Source organism: Lutra lutra, chromosome 13 (assembly GCF_902655055.1).
Source record: "Lutra lutra chromosome 13, mLutLut1.2, whole genome shotgun sequence".
Lineage (NCBI taxonomy): Eukaryota > Metazoa > Chordata > Mammalia > Carnivora > Mustelidae > Lutra > Lutra lutra.
In genome coordinates, this window is record NC_062290.1 from 52,246,515 (window position 1) to 52,268,657 (window position 22,143).

Below are 22,143 nucleotides of genomic sequence, written 5' to 3' on the forward strand. Positions count from 1 at the left end.
GGCATGGATTTCCAAAAGGTTTGTGACTCAATCTGACGTTGATTTTATCTTTGATACTCTGATGGTTTCTAGTTCTTAAAAATTAACCATTATAAGATTTTCTTTGAAAATTAGGAAATACATTTGCATGAAATAATGTGAATTATTAGTCATCGGGTTTTAAAGAACCACTAATATTGTTGATAGCAAAGTGAGAACAGAAGTTTTGGTTTTCAAAGCATTACAATATTGTATGTTCTTTTGAAAAATTGCAAGAAAGCATCTGTTAAAAAGTAATCAGAGATCCCTAGATTCAATCCAAGTACTCTGCAAGTTCTGGTTCACGGGCTGCCTTAACTATATAATTCCTCAATAAAGGTGTTGTGAAACTCATCTTTACCCTGTTGATGAATGATGTTGGGCATCTTGTGTCTGTTAGTTATTTCTATGTCTTCTTTGGAAAAATGTCTATTCATGTGTTCTGTCCATTTCTCAACGGAATTATTCGGTTTGAAAAGTTTGGCTGAGTTTGAAAAGTTCTTTATAGATTTTAGATACTAACCTCTTATCAGATATGTCATTAACAAATATCTTTTTCTGTTTCATAGGTTGCCTTTTAGTTTCATTGATTGTTTCCTTTGCTGTGTGGAAACTTTTTATTTTGATGAACTCCCAAAGTTAATTTTTGCTTTTGTTTTCCTTGCCTCAGGAGACATATCCAGTAAAATGTTGCTATGGCCAAGGTCAAAGAGGTTACTGCCTGTGTTCTCCTCTAGGATTTTGATGGTTTCCTGTCTTACATTCAGGTCTTTAATACATTTTGAATCTAATTTTGTGTATGGGATAAGACAGTGGTCCAGTTTCACTCTTTCGCTGTCCACTTTTCCCAACACTGCTCGTTGAAGAGACTGTATTTTTCCATTAGATAGTCTTTCCTGCTTTGTCGAGGATTAATTGACTACATAGTTATGGGCTCATTTCTGTGTTTCCTATTCTGTTTCATTGAGTTTTGTGCCAGTACCATACTGTCTCGATCACTGTAGCTTTGTAATACAGCTTGAAGTCCAAAATTGTGATGCCTCCAGCTTTGCTTTTCTCTTTCGACATTATTTTGGCTTTTCCAGGTCTCTTGTGATTCCATACAAATTTTAGAATTGTTTGTTCTAGCTCTGTGAAAAATGCTATTGGTATTTTGATAGGGACTGCCCTGAATGTGTAGATTGCTTTGTGTAGTCTAGATATTCTAACAATATTTATTCTTCTAATCCATGAGCATAGAATGTTTTTCCATTTCTTTATGTCATTTTCAATTTCTTTCAGTATTTATTATTTCTATCTTCTATCTATCTTTCAGTGTTTATTATTTCTATCAGTGTTTATTAGTTTTCAGAGTACAGATCTTTTATCTCTTTGGTTATGTTTATTTCTAAGTATCTTATCATTTTTGGTGTAGTTGTAAATGATATTAAGATTAAGGTTCATTAAAATACTCAAGTATCTTAATGAATGGCTTCAGATAACCAAACCATGAATACAGGGGATGACCCCACAGCATCTGCCTTCCAGTGGAAAATGCCAGGTTCATGGCGATTACTCTTTGGTAGTGGTCTTCCCCCTCTACTTTTTTTATCTTTTTGCAGCTTTATACTTATGTCCCAAGATGCTTATTACCAATACAACTGTTAAACAACTATATCAAAAGTTATATTATCTGAGAATATATTAGGAAAAAATCTTTACTTTTCACAGAAATTTCAAAGGAAATGGGCTAACAAAATGTTGCTTTGCTATGCTTTTCACTATATACAACAAATGTAAATTTTGTACAATAAATATTTCCTGGGGTAAAAAAATAAAGAAAGAGTCCCTTTAATATTTCTTGCAGGGTTGGTTTAGTGAACTCCTTTAGTTTTTGTTTGTCTGGAAAACTGTCTCTCCTTCCATTTTGAATAATAACCTTGCTGGATAGAGTATTCTTGGCTGCAGATTTTTGCTAGTCAGCATGTTGAATATATCATGCCATTCTCTTCTGGCTTGCAGAGATTCTCTTGATGATCTGTAACCAGCCTTATGGGCTTTCCCTTATAAGTTAGGGACTTCTTTTGTCTTGCTGTTTTTAGGATTTTTTTTCTTTATCACTATATTTTGCAAATTTAATTACAATATGTCTTGATATTGGCCTGCTTTTGTCGATTATGATGCGGGTTCTCTGTGCCTCCTGGATACGGATGTCTGTTTCCTTCCCCAGATTTGGGAAATTTTTAGTTATTATTTCCTCAAATAAATTTTATGCCCCCTCCTTCTTCTTCTGAGACTCCCATGATACAAATATTATTACCTTTGATGGAGTCATGGAGTTCCCTAAGTCTGTTCTGGTATTGTATAACTCTTCTTTCTTTTGTTCAGCTTCATTATTTTCTACTGTTTTGTCTTCTAGGTCACTAATTTTTTTTTAAAGATTTTATTTATTTATTTGACAGACAAGTAGGTAGAGAGGCAGGCAGAGAGAGAGAGGAGAAAGCAGGCTCCTGCCCAAGCAGAGAGCCTGATGCGGGGCTCGACCCCAGGACACCGGGATCATGACCTGAGCCAAAGGCAGATGCTTAACAACTGAGCCACCCAGGTGCCCCTGTAGGTCTCTAATTTATTCACCCGCTCCTTCCATCCTTGTATTGATTGCATCAAGTCTGTTTCAAATCTTTGTTATTGCATTTTTCATTTCTGACTGATTGTTTCTTAACTCTTTTATCTCTGTGATAAGGGCCTCCCTGAATTCTTGCATTCTTTTCCTAAGCCCAGAGAGTATCCTTATAATTATTGCTCTAAATTCTCCATCAGTCATATTACTTACATTGGTTTTGATTAGATCTCTGGCCATGAACTTATCTTGTTCTTTCATTTGGGATAAATTCCTCCATCTTGGCATTTTTTTCCAAGTCTCTGACTTCTGTGTGCTAGAAAAGCCTGCTATGCTTTCTGCTCCTGATAGTAATGGCTTTCTGAAGACAAGGTCATATAGTGTCCAAGCCCTTGCACTTCTCAGGTGTGCGCTGCATGCACTCTGCTGCTGTGTTTTGGCTGCCCTATCCTTCAGGTCAGGTGTCTGCAGAGGGTTCCCTTGCCAGCTATGGTCAGTGTTTGGACCTTGGTCAGAGTGTGGGGAGTTTTAACTAGGTGTGCTGTGGTCTGCTTGTTAAATGAGACCTGATGTTACTTTCACTAGAACTGAAGCCCTGCAGAACTCTGTTCAGTTAATGAGGTGTACAGGGCTTTCTGCTGGTCCTCTGGGGAAGGAGCCTGCTACACTGGGACTGAGATACACTTGCCCCAGAAAAGTAGTCCCAGCAGAGCACAGAGAGGTGGAACTTGGTATAAGGAGCTGAGGCAGCCAGTGTGAGTGCTGTGTTATTTACCTCAGGGGGCTCTGCACCTATGTTGAGGGGTAGCAGAGGGAAATGGCGTCCACTGGCTTTTTTTGTCCTAGGAGACAGGACTCTGCCTGTGCCACCTCTTGCAGATGTGCTCCAAAAGATCAAACTGTCTCCCCCATGCACCTTAGGTGATCCCCAGATCATGCTATCTGCCCGAGGGGTGCTTGGCTACCTTCACTCCAGGATGGGCAGCAGCCTCAGGGCTCTATCTCAGCCAAGCCCACTGGCTTCAGCCCTGCTGATTGCAAAAACTCAGGAAAATCAGTCCCTCTTGTTTTCCCAGCAACTGGCCTCAGGGAAGTATTTTCTTTGTGTGATCCCCTGTGTGTTCCACTCTCTCTCTCTCACCTTTCTCTGCGACAAGGGCTTCCTTCCTTCCACGGCACCCACCATCTGTTTTTCCCCCAAACCACATCTCTGCACCTCCTGCTTTCTGTGATGTGACTTCTTCTCTCCCTCAAGTTGTGGAGTTTGTTCTGTCAGTCTTCAGGTCGATTTCTTGGGTTTTCGGAATGATTTGATATCTAACTGTGTTCTAGGGACAAGACGAGCTGAGGGGTCTCCTTCTATGCCGATGACTAAGCTCCCCTCCTCTGTTTTAAAACTTCTACTTAACCTGTCATAAGGAGATTGCTAATTAATGGCTGTCTAATCATCTGGGAAGACAGATTGGATGCATTAGAATAGAACCACCAGAACATTGAATGTTGAGGTTGCTAAGAAAAAAGTGGAAGAACAGATTTACAGTGGGGTCTGGGAGTTAAACTCGTTTTTGAAAGAGACAGTGAGCGACAGAGAGCAATCAGGGCTGATGGGGAGATGAAGAGAGGCTCCATGTTCAGCACAGAGCCCAACTCGGGGCTCAATCTCAGCACCCTGCGATCATGACCTGAGCTGAAATCAAGATTCAGACGCTTAAACTGACTGAGCCACCAGGGTACCCCGTGTTTAACATTTCAAAGCTGGAACAGGGCAGTATGGTAATGAGGTCCAAGGACATAGTTTCAGATTGCTAAATTAGACTAGAGGGGAAGAGCATTGGCATGGGGACATCAAGTAAACCGAGCAACCAAGCTGTTGGATGCATTATCTGCGTGGCCAAAGAAGATCTGTATGAGAGGAACGAGAGGCACAGGGGAAAGGGGTGCCAAATCTTCAGTGAATTAGGGCAGGTGTGGAGGATGACTAAAGATGATGATGTGTTGGAGGTGGTAAATGTAGGGATAAATGGTGTAAACCTTGAAGGACAGATGGTATTTGAGAACAGGAGTCAAGACCTTGAGGAAGCAAGAATGCCAGCTCCACCTGAAGGCACCGATAGGTGCTGGGATACATGAGCTAGATCCGAAGGGCTTCTCTTCTAGAAGGCTGCAGTGAAGATCCAGACGTCATTTAGGACTCGTACTCTTACTGGATCTAGATGTTGCGTTTGTAACTGAACATTATAACATAAGCATCCTCATGAACTTACCTCCCCTAGGACATCAGTTTAGTGAATATTCATAACTGGTTTTGGTCATTTGCCTTACTGTTTGTTATTTGGGTTGCTTCCAATTTTCCTTATTGTAAACCATGAAGTAATGAGCATATTTATGACTCAATTTTTTCCCTGCATTTATGAATATTTCATTTAGATAATTTCCTAAAAGGGGACTTTCTACCTTAAAGCCTATGAACATTTTCCCAGCTCTTGATGCTCATGGTTCCATACTCATCTTGGATTTTCTCTGCTCCTGCCCTGAAACCAACCATTTCTCCAAGAACTCCTGGTTCCTTTAAGTAGAGACTAGTATTCACATGTCAAGATCTGGGCACTCAATGTGTTCATTGCACCGGCATGTCACCGTCCTCAGGCCGTCTCCGTGCACAAACACAGAGACTCTATTGAGTGCCCGAGTGTCTGTGCCCGCAGTATGTGGACACATATGCACACACATACAGGTGCTAGCTCTCATCTGCAGGGGTGGTCACAGGCGTTCTGTCTTCAAGTCACAGTAGAGTCCTGGAGAGTCTGCCTGCCCTCCAGGGGACGTCCTCTTCCAGGTGCAAGCCGGAGCACGTGGAGTGTGACCCGGTAAGGAAGGGCTGGGCATCAGGGGCCTCTAGGCCTTCAGGACTCTGTAGGGAAAACCATCAGCACTGCCACCAAATGAACAAAACACAGAGCGATTTCCAACAGCGCATTAGTACTCTTCTGAAGGCCAACTTGAGATGATTTAGGAAACATAGCAGCCTGGTGTTTATTCTTAGATCTACTTTCTCTATTCTTTCTGTGTTGAAATGTCCTTTCTTCTATGAAATAAGGGTCATGATATATGGTAGCATTGCTAAATTACCCTCTATTTTTTCTTTAAAGATTTTATTTATTTATTTGACAGAGAGAGAGAGAGAGAGCAAGCGTGGATGCACAAGCAGGGGGAGTGGCAGGCAGAAGGAGAGGGAGAAGCAGGTTCCCTGCAGAGCCGGGGAAGCCCGAAACGGGACTCGATCCCAGGACTCTGGAATCATGAGAGTGGAAGGCAGTGGCTTGGCTTAACCAACTGAGCCTCCCAGGCACCCTAATCACCCTCTATTTTTTTTTTTTTTTATTATTTTAAACCTCCTAACCCACAAAAAAGAAAGAAAGAAAGAAAGAAAGAAAGAAAGAAAGAAAGAAAGAAAGAAACCTAAGGTGTGAGAGGATTGTTGGCCATCTTTCTAACCTGTGAGAAGCCTGCCCTGGGCTTTGCCAAAGACAGAAGTCCGTACCGGTGGGAGTGGACTGCCTCTGAAGGATTCTTGGCGGGGAGCCGAGGAAGGGGGCATGATCGGGTCTGGGATTTAGAAGGGGCACTCTGGCTCCAGCTTGTGAAAAGTGAATGGTGAGAGAAGATTCCAGACACAGGGAAAGGCCTCCCCTCACTTCTGTAGAGTGATGGGCACAAGCAAGGAGAGCCTGAAGAAATGCAAAGGTCAAAGAGAACGGACATGCAGGAAGAGGGACCTCTCGAGCTTTGAGACTCACCTTCTAAGAAGAGTCTGAGCACAGCTTTCCTCTACGCCACCCAGGTGCCCCCAGACTCACACTTTCTACACTGTGAAAGAAACATTCGTCTCACCTGGTATCACTTCCTCATCACAGTTTCCCAAGGGTCCTCTGGGCTTTTCCGTTCCTCGAGGAACGGTTGTGAGAATGGGTTGGAGGCTGTACATCAAGTCCAAGAACTGTGCGTGGCACAAAGTAGATTAAATCCCAGTCCTTCTCCCTCCAAAATGCCTTCCTAATTCCCCTGGAAGCTCTCAGCACACCCATCTCCTCAGCTCCCAGTTCTTTCCAAACACAGCACCTCGGGCATCTATGAGGACCAGAAGAGGTTCACGTAAAAACCATCACATTTCTTTCCCCTTCTTCTTGGTAATGTGGGAGGGGCTTTAGAATTTTCCTCTCACATTTCTCTATCCAAGTAACACAGAGTCTCTTTGCAGTCACTTAGGAGGGATAATGCAAATTCCAATTAAATCTCATGAGCCCAGGGCAGCACAATCTTTTTTCTGAATGCAAAGAGACCACATGGCAATAACTGGTTTATGACTCTGAGGGACTTTGTGGACTTGCCACTTTGTATTTATTTCAAACCCATAGGCTCACAGGGTTGTGGCAAATTCACAGTCCAGAGAATGCCCTGCCAATTGGTAAAAACAAAACTATACCTTAGGTTATCTGCACAACCGTAGGTATCTCGTGCCAAGGCCAGAAGTGTGAAACGGGGCTCACCTTTTGAATTACTTTTCTTTAACTTCCATGGTTCAATAGTTGGTGAATCTAATGATTTACCACTTAAAAGCAAAAACCAAAAACCAAAACCAAAAACAAAAACACCTGCCCGTCTCTTGACATGTTGCCCCCTTGTATATTTTGTAGTTGAATCATTGTATGGACAATGTCCATGAAGTCCTAGGAATGGGAAGGTACAAGTCATTCATTTCCTCACAGCATATTTATTTCATTCAGCCTTAAAACATAGGATGGAACTACATCCTGACATATTAAAGATCTTCCAGGAACCAGGAACTAAACATTTATGGTTTGTGTAATTCCTGGTGACCTCAAAGGAGTCAGGTGGAATGGAATGGATGCTGCTTTTCAAATGTAATGTGATTCCTACTCATTCCTAAATTAGTCCATGGAATATATGCATTCAGAGATCTCACAGCCACATAGTGCTCTCTACCCTCTTAGTTATGTACTTCTAATTATTCACATAACCATATATTTTACATTAGAGCTAAAGAATTAATGCCAGTTAATTTCTTTAGTAGAGAAAGAAAATCAGCAAAAATTAACTGTGATAGTTCTGCAAATGTCTTTTCTATTTTTTAAATTTAATTTTAAGAATATTTAATTCAATTTTTTTTTTCAGATCTGTAAACTTCTTATGGTCAAAGCTATGTTTTGGGTGCTCATTAATTTTTAAAAGTCTGCTTGTTTTCCCCTAAGGATCAGTGAAATCATGTTTTTTTTCCCCCACTTTGGAGCAGGGAGCCAGACCCAGAAATTTTTTAGGTACAGTTTTAATTGATCATAGGAACACCTTGTTCCCACTGTAAGTAAAATTCCTCCTGGACTCATAGATGGTCTTCCTGTCTCCTGCCCACTCACAGACCCCATTCTGGCCTCTGGTCTTAGCCTCACACCACTCAACATTTTGTGGACTAGCCTTTCTGACCTTCTTGGTGTCTTCCTGTTAGATTTGTTGTCCTGCCTCATGTCAGACTCAGGGTCTACTCTGTATTTGTGAATGCTGTACATCTTGTGAATAGAAATACTTTACGATCTCAGTGGGACTGGTCATAGAAGCACTAATGCAATCACACTGACAAATGGCCAAAAAGAGACTGAAAGCTGAATTGCTCTACCACACAGAGTCTGTGTCCGTAGAGAAGGAGATAATCTGAAGAAGAGCTCAATGCTTAGAGGGTGCAGGTGTCTCCTGTGGCTGAGTGAGGGCCCTGAAGCACACCTGAGGGGCATTAAGTCCTAGCTCCATCCCCTTGCTTGTAACTTTGGGCAAATTACTTGGATAACCTTGACTGTAGGGATAAACATGGAAAGCCAACCTCACAGGGTTGTCATGGGCATTAAATGAGATTATCCATATAAAATGCTTAGAGTATATGTAATCTAAAGTATACAGTTAATAAATGTACACTTCCTGGCATATCATCAAATTAATATTATTACATATTGCTTTTTATTTATTTCTCTTTGATAGCAGACCTTATCTGCCATGTAAATCTAGTCATTCATTCATTCATTCACTCATTCATTCATCAAAGGTTTATTAAGCAACTACTGTGTGCTAGACACTCTCTTCTAGGTGACAGGGATAGAGATCCCTGATATGAAATTTATATTCTAGTGGGGTGGGGGATGGACAGGAAACAATAAAAAACCTAATAAATAAATATAATATAAATTATATAATGTATATATATTTATAAACTGTATATGTATAATGTATATAAACGGTATAGGAGAAGGAAATTCAAGCAGAGAAAGGGAGCTCATGAGTCCTGGGGAGCCTGGGGGGCAGGTGCGATCAGCAGCCACCTCAATGTCCAGCTAGAACTTGAAGGGGAGAAGGAAGTGGCCATGAGTCTACATGGGGGAAGAGCATCCAGGCAGGGGAACACTCAGGACAGAGGCCATGAGAGTGAGTGTGCCCAGCATGTGCAAGGCCTGGGGTGCAGGAGTGGAAGGAGAAATGGGGAGCTGAAGCTTTTAAGCGCAGTGCAAAGGGGAGTATTGTAGGGTTTCCAGCAGAGATGGGGCTAGGTTCTCATAGACAGACTGGACAGGGTAGGCAGCCCCGTTCCTCACTTCCAGCCAGTGGGAACTTCTCCTACTAGACTTGATCCTTTTTAAAGGCCTCCACAACTTTACCAAGATTTTGTCTTAACCACAGACTCCTATGGGCCAAGCGTCTTTGTTGTACTTCCCATGATTATACTTCTGATAAGACAAACCGTAAGGAAAATAATTAACCTTTAGGTAAGTACATAAGTCACAGTTCATGAATTTTCTAAATGCTGCTGCCTCTTGTGGTTATCAGTCCTCCTGCAGTTTTTAGCAATATCAAGATGTGTACATCACTGTAGAGACCTATATACATACAGTCAGAGCACAGTTATTTGTAACATTGTTTCGGAGTTAATAAACATACTATTCTGTTGATACCTTTCCCCAGCTGTGTTCTACATAGTTCTTGAAAATGCCTAGACTCTTACTCTTTGCTGATCTGATACTATGTGAGGTCATGTCTCAACTGTACGATATGATTTCCTTTGAAGCAGATATTCGACTTAATCTAGTGTGCAGTATTATAATTATAAACTCAAAGTTTATTTAGATTAAACCATATTTCCTCTTTTAATTTTTAATCAATTAAGTACTGGTAATTTGTGCTTGGTTTTTGTGAATACAGTAATATAGCAGGTAGTCAGTATATGTAAGGATCAACCGGAATGGGAGCTCGGGAAACCTACCCGCCCGAGAGGACAATGGTAACTGACAGACACGGGTCTGGGACACCGCAGGGAGTGGGGAAGACATCGGTAAATTGGAGAGACCATGCCCCATCTACACGGGTCAGCCACATCTAGCTAATTCCTACCCCACGAAAACAAAAGCCTGGTGTTGCCAGATCTGATTTGGTAAGAGGAGCCAGAAATTCTGACTTTTAGGCATCAAATTTCTCAATTTTTAAATGTTGGCAGCTAGTTAAAAAAAGAAAAACAAACTGTGTTAGTCTAACCCAACGTGCCTGCAGGCCACATTCAGTACGTAGCCTGCCTCTCTGCCACATCTCTGTGTACATTTCAGACAGTGGAACCGAGAAGGAGAAGAACACTTTATATTTGTCCTGGGGTTCCAGAAGCCTCATTCCTCACCCTCTGTCTAGAAATCACCTCATCACAAATAGCTTTTGTCAGATAGAGTATTCGATTGTTGCTATTAGCAACAGTGGCTATAACTGGAATCACAATTACTCAAAGTGGCTATACAGGTACTAATAACATATAAATAGAATGTATATATTTGTCCTCCAGATATATTAATATTTTTATGTTTTGCAAAAATAATTATAAGCCATACAGGAACAAATCTAGAAGCAGTTGCAGTTCAGAAATCCTAGGCACAGAACAATTAGATAGAAAACTCAGGGTCTCGCAAGGAAGGCGGCGGCAAACCTGAGGTTAAAGTTTATTTACCTGATTGATGAACGATTTCTCTAGTCAGGATGTATTGTATTTACATGTGAGGTTGTCATCAAATTTAATAGTGAATCCTACTGCAAGAAAAAAGAGGCACAACAGTCCTCTGTGGACAGTTAAACTATATGCAAAACGTTTCCTCCTGGGAAAATCTGAAAAGTATAAAGGAACTTCTGTTAGACTACAACTATGCGCATGTGTGTTCTCAAACACATTATGAATTACTTTTTGTAGAAGTAACCATTTTCTTATCATTTACTTGCTCCAAGACCACTGCAAGATGAAAAACGCACCTGTGAAAGAAATTAACTGAGCAACACACAAAAAAGACAGAACAGGTGATGGTTATGTGTCTTTTATTTGTGACATTGGGATTCCCAAGCTCACATGAATCGATTTCATAAATATCCTTTCATTTCCTCTTGCTTTTCTAATTGATGAATTGTGTTAGTTTGTTCTTAGAGTGAAACCCTTAAATTAATCACAAATGGAACTAAAATATACTAAACATTCTTTCTTCTGATGCAGTTAGAAAAGATACAGGAAAACCTTGAAATTAGAACACTAACAGCTAGTAACACAGCTTAAATGTCAGATTAGAAATGGACTCTCCCTAAAAGTTACAAAAATCCTTATTTATTCATCAAAAATTTCCTATCCAGAATTAATAACTGCCCAGAGGGAAACAACCTGTTATAAGTTTTTGGTTGTTGACATACTTTTTAAAGCAGGAAAGAAACTGTCTACTTCCAAAACACTTTGTTTGGCTAGTTCTAGGAGAGAATCACCTATTTTTTTCAAGGACCAAAATGATCCAAACACAAATGATGACAGTATTACCCAAGTAACATATCTGAGCCCTTGTGATTTTGCCTTTGTACACATTTCTGGAAGACATGTCTCTACTTGGCCCATGATATTTCTTAGACTCACAGTGTGATACCCACGGGGTGTGGAAGCGATGGAAGGTCGGTGACCACAGGGAATGATGTGCTTCCATTAAGGACCAGATAATGACTCGGCCTACATCACCATGAAAAGATGAGAGGCACTCTCCATCCAAGTCTCTTAATGCTTTGCCAAGTAAAGAAGGGATTAAAACAAAATAGCGCAATCTGATGAGGCCTGTTAAAGGTAGATATGAAGGCAACTCAGGAAGATAAACCAAAATGGCTGAATATAATATAGACATAGATTTAGTGTGGACTAATAGAAAAGAAAATTTATAAGAGTCTAAAAAACAAGTTGGGACTTAGCAAAGAGATGACGGTTTGGAGAAAGCATGTGGTACAACCACTGTTGGTTGCATCCATAATCCACAGGGACATGGGAAGTCTAGTGCGAACGGAGGTGGAGATGTTAGCCACTGGGCAACAAGGCTTCCAAATTCTGCCCTTGGAGAGCAGAAGGGAAAGGAGGCTAAAGGCCATTTGCTAACAGTCTTCAAATACTTAATGGATATGCAAATAAGGCTCTCATTTATTATGCTTCATATCCTAGATAATCCTTGGATCTTTTTTTTTTTTAAAGATTTTATTTATTTATTTGACAGACAGAGATCACAAGTAGGCAGAGAGGCAGAGAGAGGAGGAAGCAGGCTCCCTGCCGAGCAGAGAGCCCGATGTGGGGCTCGATCCCAGGACCCTGGGACCATGACCTGAGTGGAAGGCAGAGGCTTTAACCCACTGAGCCACCCAGGCGCCCCTCCTTGGATCTTTCTTAATGTGAGACCCTAGGAAAGGTGTGCTGAAACCCAAAGATCTGGCTCAGGTTAAATGGAAGGATTACAGATGCTGTGAAGTGATCTGTGGGATACACCAAAGGATGTTGTGGAATGTCTATGCCTGAGGCCGTGGAGAGGAGAAGGAGGTTTTTACCAGGAATGTTACTGATACAGTTTGGGAGGGTAGAAGGAACGGACTAAGAAATCTCCTGAAGTTGCCTCCACTCATCCTAGACGTCAGAAATGAGGAAACACCCCAGGAAGAGAGAATTAACACTGAAGCAGCAGAATCTGACTCTAGATGAGTATTTCTCAAACGTATCTGGTTTTGTTTTTCATTATCATACTCCTAAGGAACCTTTTAGGAAATTTAATTATTAATCATCCTCATGAAATTTTAATACCACAAAGACACTTTATACCTACTATGGCCCTTTGAGGGGCCACACCCCCCTGTTTTATCTAAGATGCCTCCCCGCATCAAAAAAAACCCCAAAAAAACAAAAAACAAATTTTGTACCCTTGAGCAATCACCTTCAATGAGAATATACACTATCTAAAATAAACCATGGGTCTGAACTGGACATCACTGAGAATGGGTGAAAAAAAAAATTACATTCAACTCTGGCTACAGGGCCCATACAAATTCTCATTAGCCAGTTCTTCTTCCTTCCCCTTCTAATGTAGTGCCCTTCTTCTTTCCCCTTTCCTCTGTTAAGTGGGAATTTATGAGTCCTCTATCATTGCTGTATCATTTAACTGCAATGGTTATAATCTTTTGGAGAACCTGGACCTCTTTGAGAATATTAAGAAAAGAATGCACATTTGCATAGCCTCAACCTCTATAAAATGCGTGCGTGCTGAATTTAAGAGCTTCCTAATGAATTTTTTACCTTTATGATGAATGGATCAGGTCGACAACACCTGAACTCAGTGGCCAAGCTTCATATCATGAAAAGAGATGACTAGACATTATATACTTCCCGACAAATGCAATAGGAAGGACACATCACTAATGTAGTATTTTTCCTTAAAAAATATGTTTAACTGAGTCTAATAAAGAGGAAACCACCAGGAAAAAAAAAATCCAGATCATGGAACATTCTACAGAAAGCCAGCCTGAAATCCTTAATAATGCCAGTGTCATCACACACACACACACACACACACACACACACACAGCATCACCACCCACCACCACCACACCACACACATACCAAACGGGAGAACTCTAACCCATTAACTAAAAAGAATGACAACAAATGCCACGTGTGATTCCTAACTAGATGCTGGATAAACAACAACAAAAAGCTATAAACATTTTGGGGGCAAATGACAAAGTATTTTAAAGTTTTATGATGTCTGCAACATACTTTGAAATGGTTCAGCAATAAGAATGTATAGTTACAGAGAAAGAGAAAATATATGGAAAAAGTCAAGAATTTAAAAAATGTTAACAATTGATGCATGGAAGTGAAGGGGACATGGACGTTCATTGTAATCTTTTTGAAATTTCCACTTTGAAATGTCTTAAAAAAAAAAAAAAGTGGATACATGTGTTACCCAGCTAAAAAAAGGTAGTGGGAAATAAGGGAGAGCTCATCAGGTGAGGAGGAAGAAGCAGCAGGTCAGGCTCAGACCCAGAAAGCCAGAGGGGCCCGGGCCACTGCCAGGGGCTCAGCTCCCCCCTTTGCAATGAGATGAACTTAGGATGTCATCAGGTCAAAGAGATGAGAGTTACCTGTAATGATTCTCTTTAGAATTTGCCAAACAAAGTTCTGCAGGACTAGGAATACTCTAATTAAAAATAAGAGTGGTTTGCCAGAACTTATCTTAGAAGAGCTGATGAATGCAATCAGAAATATAACCAGGAGGAAATTGTGCCAAGAAGCTTAAAAATATTTGGTCTTTTAAATTGAATGGCAATTTCATATGCACAAACAGTCAACAGAAAAGAACCTTAAAAAGAATTAATAACAAATGTCTTCAGAGTCCAGCAACCTGCTTGGTCAGGCATCACTGAAACACAGGAACATGGTCAACGTTTTAATGCAAAAATCCTGTGGTTTTCCATGGTGGCAGAACTTCGGAGTTCCTCCTAGGGCATGGGCTCCACACTGTCATCTCTCTGTCCCTCCGTTCGACATCCCCACGCAGTACTGACTGCGTGTTGCATAGGCTGGGAAGAGGGGGTCTTGTTTCTTTGTTCTCTGGATCCTTAGGACGGTCAGGTGTTTTTTCAGCCAAATATGAGGCTGAGAAGAATCTTAGTTTATCTTATTCTCTCGGAGTTACTTAGGAAGCCAAAAAAGGGGAGAGGGTGTGTTGGTTGTTGACCAGAGCACAACAAGATGGAAAGAGGTAGCAGCACTTGGATTCCGTGAGACTACTTGGACAAGACGGGACGCGAAGGTTGCTTTGCTGGATCAGGGCAGGGTGCCACGGTGCCCCGACAGTCAGTCCTTTCTTTGGACAAGGAAAGATTTCACTTTCTAGGCTCCTGGGGCGGCCATGAACAGCTTTAACGCATGACATATAATGAAACGAAATCGGAGTTGTTTCGGGATGATTTAATCGGCGTTACATTAAAATACACGAATACATTCTTATCTACTTCCCTCCACCAACTGCCGTTTTGTCAAATTCGAAGGATCCCTGGGAGTATCATGACCCCCGAGAGCCCACCAGGTTTGCGAATGAAGCAGAGAAGGCAACGTTTCTTCAGCGAAGACTCACTTGGGTTTCAAAAGGCAGGATGTGGCACAGACTGTGCTCGTCTGTTGACTGGAATGGAAAACTGGGAAGTAATGGAAGAAGGAAGTTCGCTCCAGTGCCACTGTTCCCTTGGCAACGGTGGCACAATCCTAGGGGCAGAAATTAATTTTGTGACCCAACACAATCCAGCCGAGGGAGGGTGGGGGACGTGTAGCGGAAGAGAAAGAAAACACAGGCTGGACCTGGATGTAGGCGCTCAGAGGGCCAGCTGGGGAGGCTACGAGCCAATGAACCAGCTGTCTGAGTTAAGCGCACCAAATAAGCAATTGCACTTCTGTTTTTTTTTTTTTTTTCACTGAAATTTTCATATTCTGTGGAGACAGCCACAACTCCCTCCCCTTTGGTCAAGAAAAAACGCTGCACGGATCTGTCTGGCTCAGGGCTTCTGCGGATCGTTCCTGGTCATTTACAACTTCCTTTTCTTCCTCTTTTCTGGGAAACAGGAAGGAAATACCTTGACTAGAAAAGACAAGGAATGGTGTGGTTGTAAAAAGCACATTCTGTTCAGAGTTAACTGGTAATGCATCAGCTTTCTGCTAGCGACCGGTCTCCCCCGCCTGTCGTTAAGGTTTGATTGGGGTCATGGAGTGGGAAACCGTGCTGAGGCTGTGGGGTGGGTCTCAGATCTCTCCTGGCTCCAGGCCCTGCGCAAAGTTAAACCACCGAATCAGATCAGGGCCGGAGCTTTGAAAGGAAGGTTTGTTTTAGAAAAACTCACGGCTCATCCAGAGTTCCAAAATTCCCCCGGTACTTAGAAACCACGTTACAGAAAAGTCGGCCAGCTGACAAGACAGAGTGGGAAAGTACAAGTAAGTGTCTCCGTCTCAAAACCTGAATTCCAGTAAAGCTTAGGCGGCAGGTCTCAGCAGAGCTGTGATGTGCCTGTTAAGTGCAGAGGCTTTCTGGGGGCAACTCAGAGCCAGAAGGGGCAAGGGGTAGTCCTTCTTGCATGCTGTGGTCGGACAGGTCCACCGGTCGTGGCTAGCAGCACTCAGAGGGTTAAGAGCACACGGGGTGAGTGGGGAACGTCTCTCAGGAATCATGGCTCGTCTTCACCTCTCCTGCTCCTGGAAGTAGGCGTGCCATTTAAGCGAGGGATGACTCCCTGCTCGGGACTCCCGGAGGAAAGAGCTTTCCTCTGTCTTCCGAAGGCAAGGCAGGGGCGTTAGTGACACATTCTGCTCGTCATCTCTTTCTGGAAAGCAGTGAGAGAGGGATGGTTAGGAGTAACAATAAACAAGGCCTTGCTGAAGGATTCCAAAAATACCCTCACAACCTCAGGAGCCTTTGAACAAGGACTTGCCAGCACGGCCCATGGAGAAGGCTCAGCATGGACATGAGTTCCATTTGGTCTGCAAGTTTGGGTTTGGGGTTTTTGTTCTGATCAAGCAATGTTAAAAATAACAACAAACCAAAACACTTGGCTAACTTGCTGAAACTCCAGGTTATTCACTCCCCCAACCCCCCAAATCCCAAGATTTGGAGCCACTGGACAGCTGGAGTTGAAGAACGGCTGTCCTCTTCAGATGGAGATGTGCTCTCCAGTTGGTCCCAGTCCCCACTACTCCCAGCTGTCTCCCCAACAGGAGCCAAGCATCACTTACTGATGGATGCGATCATTGGATTTAGATTGCTGTTTTTCTTACAGAGGAGAATAGTTTCTCTTTATCTACGTTTTAAACAACGATAGAAAAATGAAGGATAGAGGGGTGCCTGGGTGGCTCAGTGGGTTAAGCTTCTGCCTTCAGCTCAGGTCATGGTTCCGGGGTCCTGGGATTGAGCCCCATATCAGCTTTCTGCTCGCTGGGGAGTCTGCTTCCCCATCTCTCTCTCTGCCTGCCTCTCTGCCTACTTGTGATCTCTCTGTCAAATACATAAATAAAATCTTTAAAAAAAAATGAAGGATAGCATAAGTGGGTATAAGACAAGGGAAATGGGAGGGAGGACTTTTCTGAATGGGCATGAATACACCAATGCGTCTGACCTGCTCCCACCTGGCCTTTCCCTCATCTCTATCACCTGCTTAGCTCCTGTTAGGATTTGCAGACCCCAAATGTGCCATCTTTTCTCTTTCTCTGCACCGCTGCAGAGGTGAGACTCTTGCCTGTGGCATGCTCCTCCCCTCTCTGCCCTCCTGAACTTATCTAACTGCCATTCATTTCCCCAGCTCAGGCAAGAGGACTTTCAGGATGCCTGGGAGGTCCTCCGCTGTTCCTGTCCCCCACACTGTGGAGTTCACCACTTCTTCCACCGGGGCCAGCCTGGAGTCTTGCTTACAGTGAGCTGGTTTATGTGTGTGTGTGTGTGTGTGTGCGTGTGCGTGTGTGTGTGTGTGCATGGACCATGGGCATGTCTGCGGGCCCTACTAGACAGTGAGTTACCGTGTGTCAAGAAAAGGAACCCTCATGGGCTCACCACATGTGCACTCGTCTTGTCTCCCCTGCCCCAAAACAGTGCCCGGCACAGGACGACCACTCTGCTTTCAGCTCCAAGAACGGCCTGGAGGGCAGGCTGGGAAGGAGCCCTGGGCCAGGCAGCATCCAGGGGGATACGCTTAACATAATTTTATGTAGATGAATGAGCTGCTTGCAAGTCCCACCTTCCGCAGAGCTGATGGCAGCTGCCCCCTCTCTCGCATGTTCACCCCAGATCACCCCAGCCCATGGAAGAGAAAACATCGGAGCACAAGGAGTTGGAGATAGGAGTTCCCAGGTGCTTAGAGACTCTATTAGAAAACCATACCAATGTGTGGGTTAAAGAAATGACCGAATATACATGGCATATTCTAGGCACTTCTGCATCCTTGTAATATTATTAAACACAGGCAATCACATACAAATACATATACTGAAACGTGAAATGACCATTTCCTTCTCGTGACTTGTACTACGTGCCAGGTGCCTGGGAGATGCGGTTGTTGTCTGCAAGGAGCTACAGTCCATCAGAGAGAAAGAAATGTGGATCACTAGAAGGCACACTGAAAGACAAGACACAAATGCAAATATCTGGAGGAAGGGAGACCACGAGGCATGGTAGCTCCAAGTTCCAGCCACCGTTAGAACCCACTTCTGCCCTCTTTACCTACCCATATGACCGCCCTGAGTCTTTGGGTCTTAGCAGACTTGCCTTTTCTTTAGGGATCCCCTCCCTAGGCTCTGAGATAGGCATATCCCTCTTTCCTGCCTTTCATAGCACCCTTCTTCACACCTGGAATAGCCCATTATTTCTTTCATTCCTGCTTCCCGGCCAACCCATTTTAGATCCTATATGACCCACAAGGAAGGGGCTGTGTCTGCTCTATTCCCAGTATTTGGCAACTGATATTCAATAGATGTTTGTTCAATGAAGCAATGAATGGGCCCTCAGTCTCCTCATCTGTAAAATGGAACAGTGAGACTACCTGAGAAGGTTACTTTTAACCGGGAAGGTTAAAAGTATTAAGATATGTCCAGACTTGATGCATATTAATTCCTTCCCCTCAGAAACACATACATGGCAACAATCACTTCATGCCATGGCAAGAAGGGGCTTCAGAAGACCTCTCTGATAATATTTCCATTTAGATGGACCCCAAAATTTAAAGAAGGAGTCAGATGTTGTGAGGTGGGGAGAAGAGGACTAGATAGCCAGGGGGAAGAGCAGCCAAGGCAGAGCCCTCCATGGTCTGGTGTTGCTGTGGCTGGAGCAGAGGAGCCAGGCCAGGAGCGAGGTGTGGGTTGGAGAGACAGGTAAACACACATGCCCAAACACAGACCCATGCTCCTGGTATGGGGACTGGAAAGGAACGAGGACAATCTTAAAATGAATTTGCTGTCCCTTTGATAAGCTTCCAAAAGTCCTCCTGCTTTTGGTTAAGCTTTGATGACAAAGATGGGGAAAATAAGGTGGGAGCGCAAATGTGCACATGTGCATGAGTATTTAAGTCAGCAAGAGAGACCAGTGGTGGGGGAGAGATCACAGCCTGAACACGATTTGGCCTCAAAACTAATTCTGTCCTTGTTTGCAATGGGTTACTACTCTGGAAAAGAAAGGAGCTAGCATCTGTGAAGCACCTCTGAGGAGCCAGGCACTTGGTGGGGGCAGAGGGGAGGTGTTACATCATCGTGTCTGTAAAACTCTAAGAGAAGGAACTATGACCCCATTGGACAGCAGAGGGATCCAGGCTTCAGAGCAGAAGGGACCTGCTCAAGTAAAACAGGGAAGCTGCAGAGCCTGACCAGTAATAGTCACTTCCATCCAACAAAACGCAGCTCTCCCTTGGTCCCAGTGTCCCTCAGAGCTCTGCAGAGATCCCATCCCGTAACTCTTACACTCACACTGTGAAATGAGACTGGTTGTGCTCACTGAAACAGGCTCAGAGACAGAGAGTATCTTCTCAAAGTCACACAGAGAGGGGCGGGGGTGGGACTTAAACTCAGGTCTAACCAAAGACAAAGGCCAGCTCTTTCCACTTAGACCAAGTGATCTGTGGTTGAAAGCCTCTGAGACATTCTTATGAAGATACACTCCGATGGTACTGACGTACATTAATTGACATATATTCATTATAAATGGTTACAGTTATTCCCGGATTTTCAAAGTGATGAAGATATGTTTTCATTACCCAAATGGATGCCACTTGGAATTACAGGTGCACTGAGTAAATACTAAAACAGTTATGCCACTAGAAATATGGAAGAGTTAAGCACACACAGACACACACACAGACACACGTACACAAGGGAGCACTTTGATAGAGGGCATGGGACTTAACGAAAGCCACTGACTTAGTCTGTGAGAAGCCAGGACTGGTGCTTTCCTCACTGCAAATGCTTTCTCGCCTCCCAATGAAGGAGAAAAACTGTCTACTGGGATGTCTCCTAACATTCTTACAGGGAAAGAATGGCTGAAATAGCAGACCAGGAATTCCCAGATCCTTCCGTGGGAGGACAGCTAGACCCACTCTTCAAAGCTGTATTCTAGCACTTTCCCACTGGGTGGTGCAAATGAGCTGGGTAAGAAATAACTGGAGCTTGTGGGAAAAACTCCAAACCAAAAAGCAGGCAAATATTGTCTTCCAAAGCTTTCGTCATCATCTAAGCCCTCTTGAAGGCACCTAGCAGAACCAAACACATTCCTTCTTATCCCAGAGAGTGACCTAAACAACATCTACCCAGGTTGTTCTTTTTTTTTTTTTTAAAGATGTATTTATTTATTTGACAAATCACAAGGAGGCAGAGAGGCAGGCAGAGAGAGAGGAGGAAGCAGGCTCCCTGCTGAGCAGAGAGCCCACTGCGGGGCTCGATCCTAGGACCCTGGGATCATGACCTGAGCCAAAGGCAGAGGCTTTAACCCACTGAGCCACCCAGGTGCCCCTACCCAGGTTGTTCTTAAAGAATGAATTTGCAGTTGTTGGAGTGATCAAAGTGTAACATGTATTAAGGCAGACCACTGAAGAATGCCAGAAGTGCTCAAAAAGCTTCTCCAGAGATGATGACAATTTTCTGAGACAGGTTCATAGGGACTGTATTTAGCTTGTCTAGGAAGATGTTTTTAAGCACCTGCATTAAAAAAAAAAAATCCATCCTTAATAAGGAAAGGAGTAATAAGGAAAAGCTGGGTTTTGTTTGGCTCACCCAGTATTATTTGCTTTAAAGTAAGGAAGTAATTGATTTTGTAAAGTCCCTGGTTCCCCACTGCCAACAGAACAAATACCTTACTCCAGGGCCAGGCAAACAAAGCTGTTCACAACAGAGACTGGTGCCCTCTGCTCACCTCCTGTTGAACCCCACCACTCGCAACCTACCCACCCCCCACCCCCACTGCAAACTGGACTCCTCCCCTGTTTTCCACAGGACACGGTCTCTTAAGGTTTCTAATAGTTTTTCTAGCTGTTCCTTCTATCTGGGAAATGCTTTCTGCTCTTCTGTGCCTGGCAAATACTGACATCCTGACATCCTTCAAGATCCAACTGTCAGCTCCCAGAAAGGATTCATTAGCAAGCTGCTCCGTTTTCCCCATTGCACACACACACCGTATCACTTTCTACCAGCACTGGAATTCATCATTAAGTTTTTGCCAGAATCTGAGAAGACCCTTACAACTTTGTTGTATATTAGTATGTGATGGAAATATTTTGGTCAAGTCATTGAACAGTATATATAGTTTGATATAATTATTTTGGGAAAAAAATAGAAACAAAATATGAGTCCACTGTGATGAGTTTATCTCTGGGTGAATGAAATGATGTATGTGTTCTCTTCCTGACATCTGCCTTTAGCATATCCTCTTGGATTTTGAGGTATTTTTAATACATATGTAATTTCTTTTTCTAAGAAAATAAGCTCCAGTAATTAAAAAACAAAAAACAAAAACAAAACAAAACAAAACCAAAAAACAAAAATAGAAGTAGACCAAACCTCCAAATTGAAATCTTAGTTTTAAAAATAAAGTTAAAATGACTTTTGGCTACTTTTGTGTGGAAAGGGGGTGGTGAATGAAATCGGCATGTCTACATAAGATATTCAAGCTCTTCTGTTCTAAACACTTTCAAACTGAAATAGAGATATTTCTTAGCCATTGCATGAAGTGTTTGATATCTGTAGGACAAACCTGAATGTACTCTGAAAGTCTCAACTTAGTCTTATCTGTCAGTTTACCCATTTTAGAACTGGTAGTGGAGGGCAGGGAGTAGGTGGTCGCAAAGAGAAGTAAAATGACTTACTTTAGGTCCCACAAGTAATTTCTAACCCAGCCATGGCTACCAGAGTCCAACTGACTCTTAGCTTACTGCACAACCCATCATACATTTTAGTGATCTACTTTGCACATGAAATAAAGGGAAAACATTGACGAATAGGTGTCAGTCATCATGCTGCACAGCAATTTTACTAACTTAACATTAGAAACCAGAAAGCAAGCTCCAAAAGGTGGCATGATCACAGAATCACCGACCACTGCTGCCGCTGGGAGGACACTTGGGTATTGTCTAGTCTAAGACCT

At 42.9% G+C, this 22,143-nt stretch overlaps 1 protein-coding gene across 1 annotated transcript in view; it reads right to left on the reverse strand.

Annotated features, from left to right (window-relative positions):
• Positions 1-13,922: 13,922 nt before the first annotated feature.
• Positions 13,923-22,143, reverse strand: part of MOB3B (MOB kinase activator 3B) — a 198,177-nt gene continuing 189,956 nt past the window's right edge. Inside the window, exon 4 of the mRNA XM_047701169.1 lies at positions 13,923-16,357. Within this exon, the coding sequence (XP_047557125.1) occupies positions 16,328-16,357 (30 nt within the window). The 3' untranslated portion in view covers positions 13,923-16,327. The remainder of the gene's footprint in view (positions 16,358-22,143) is intronic.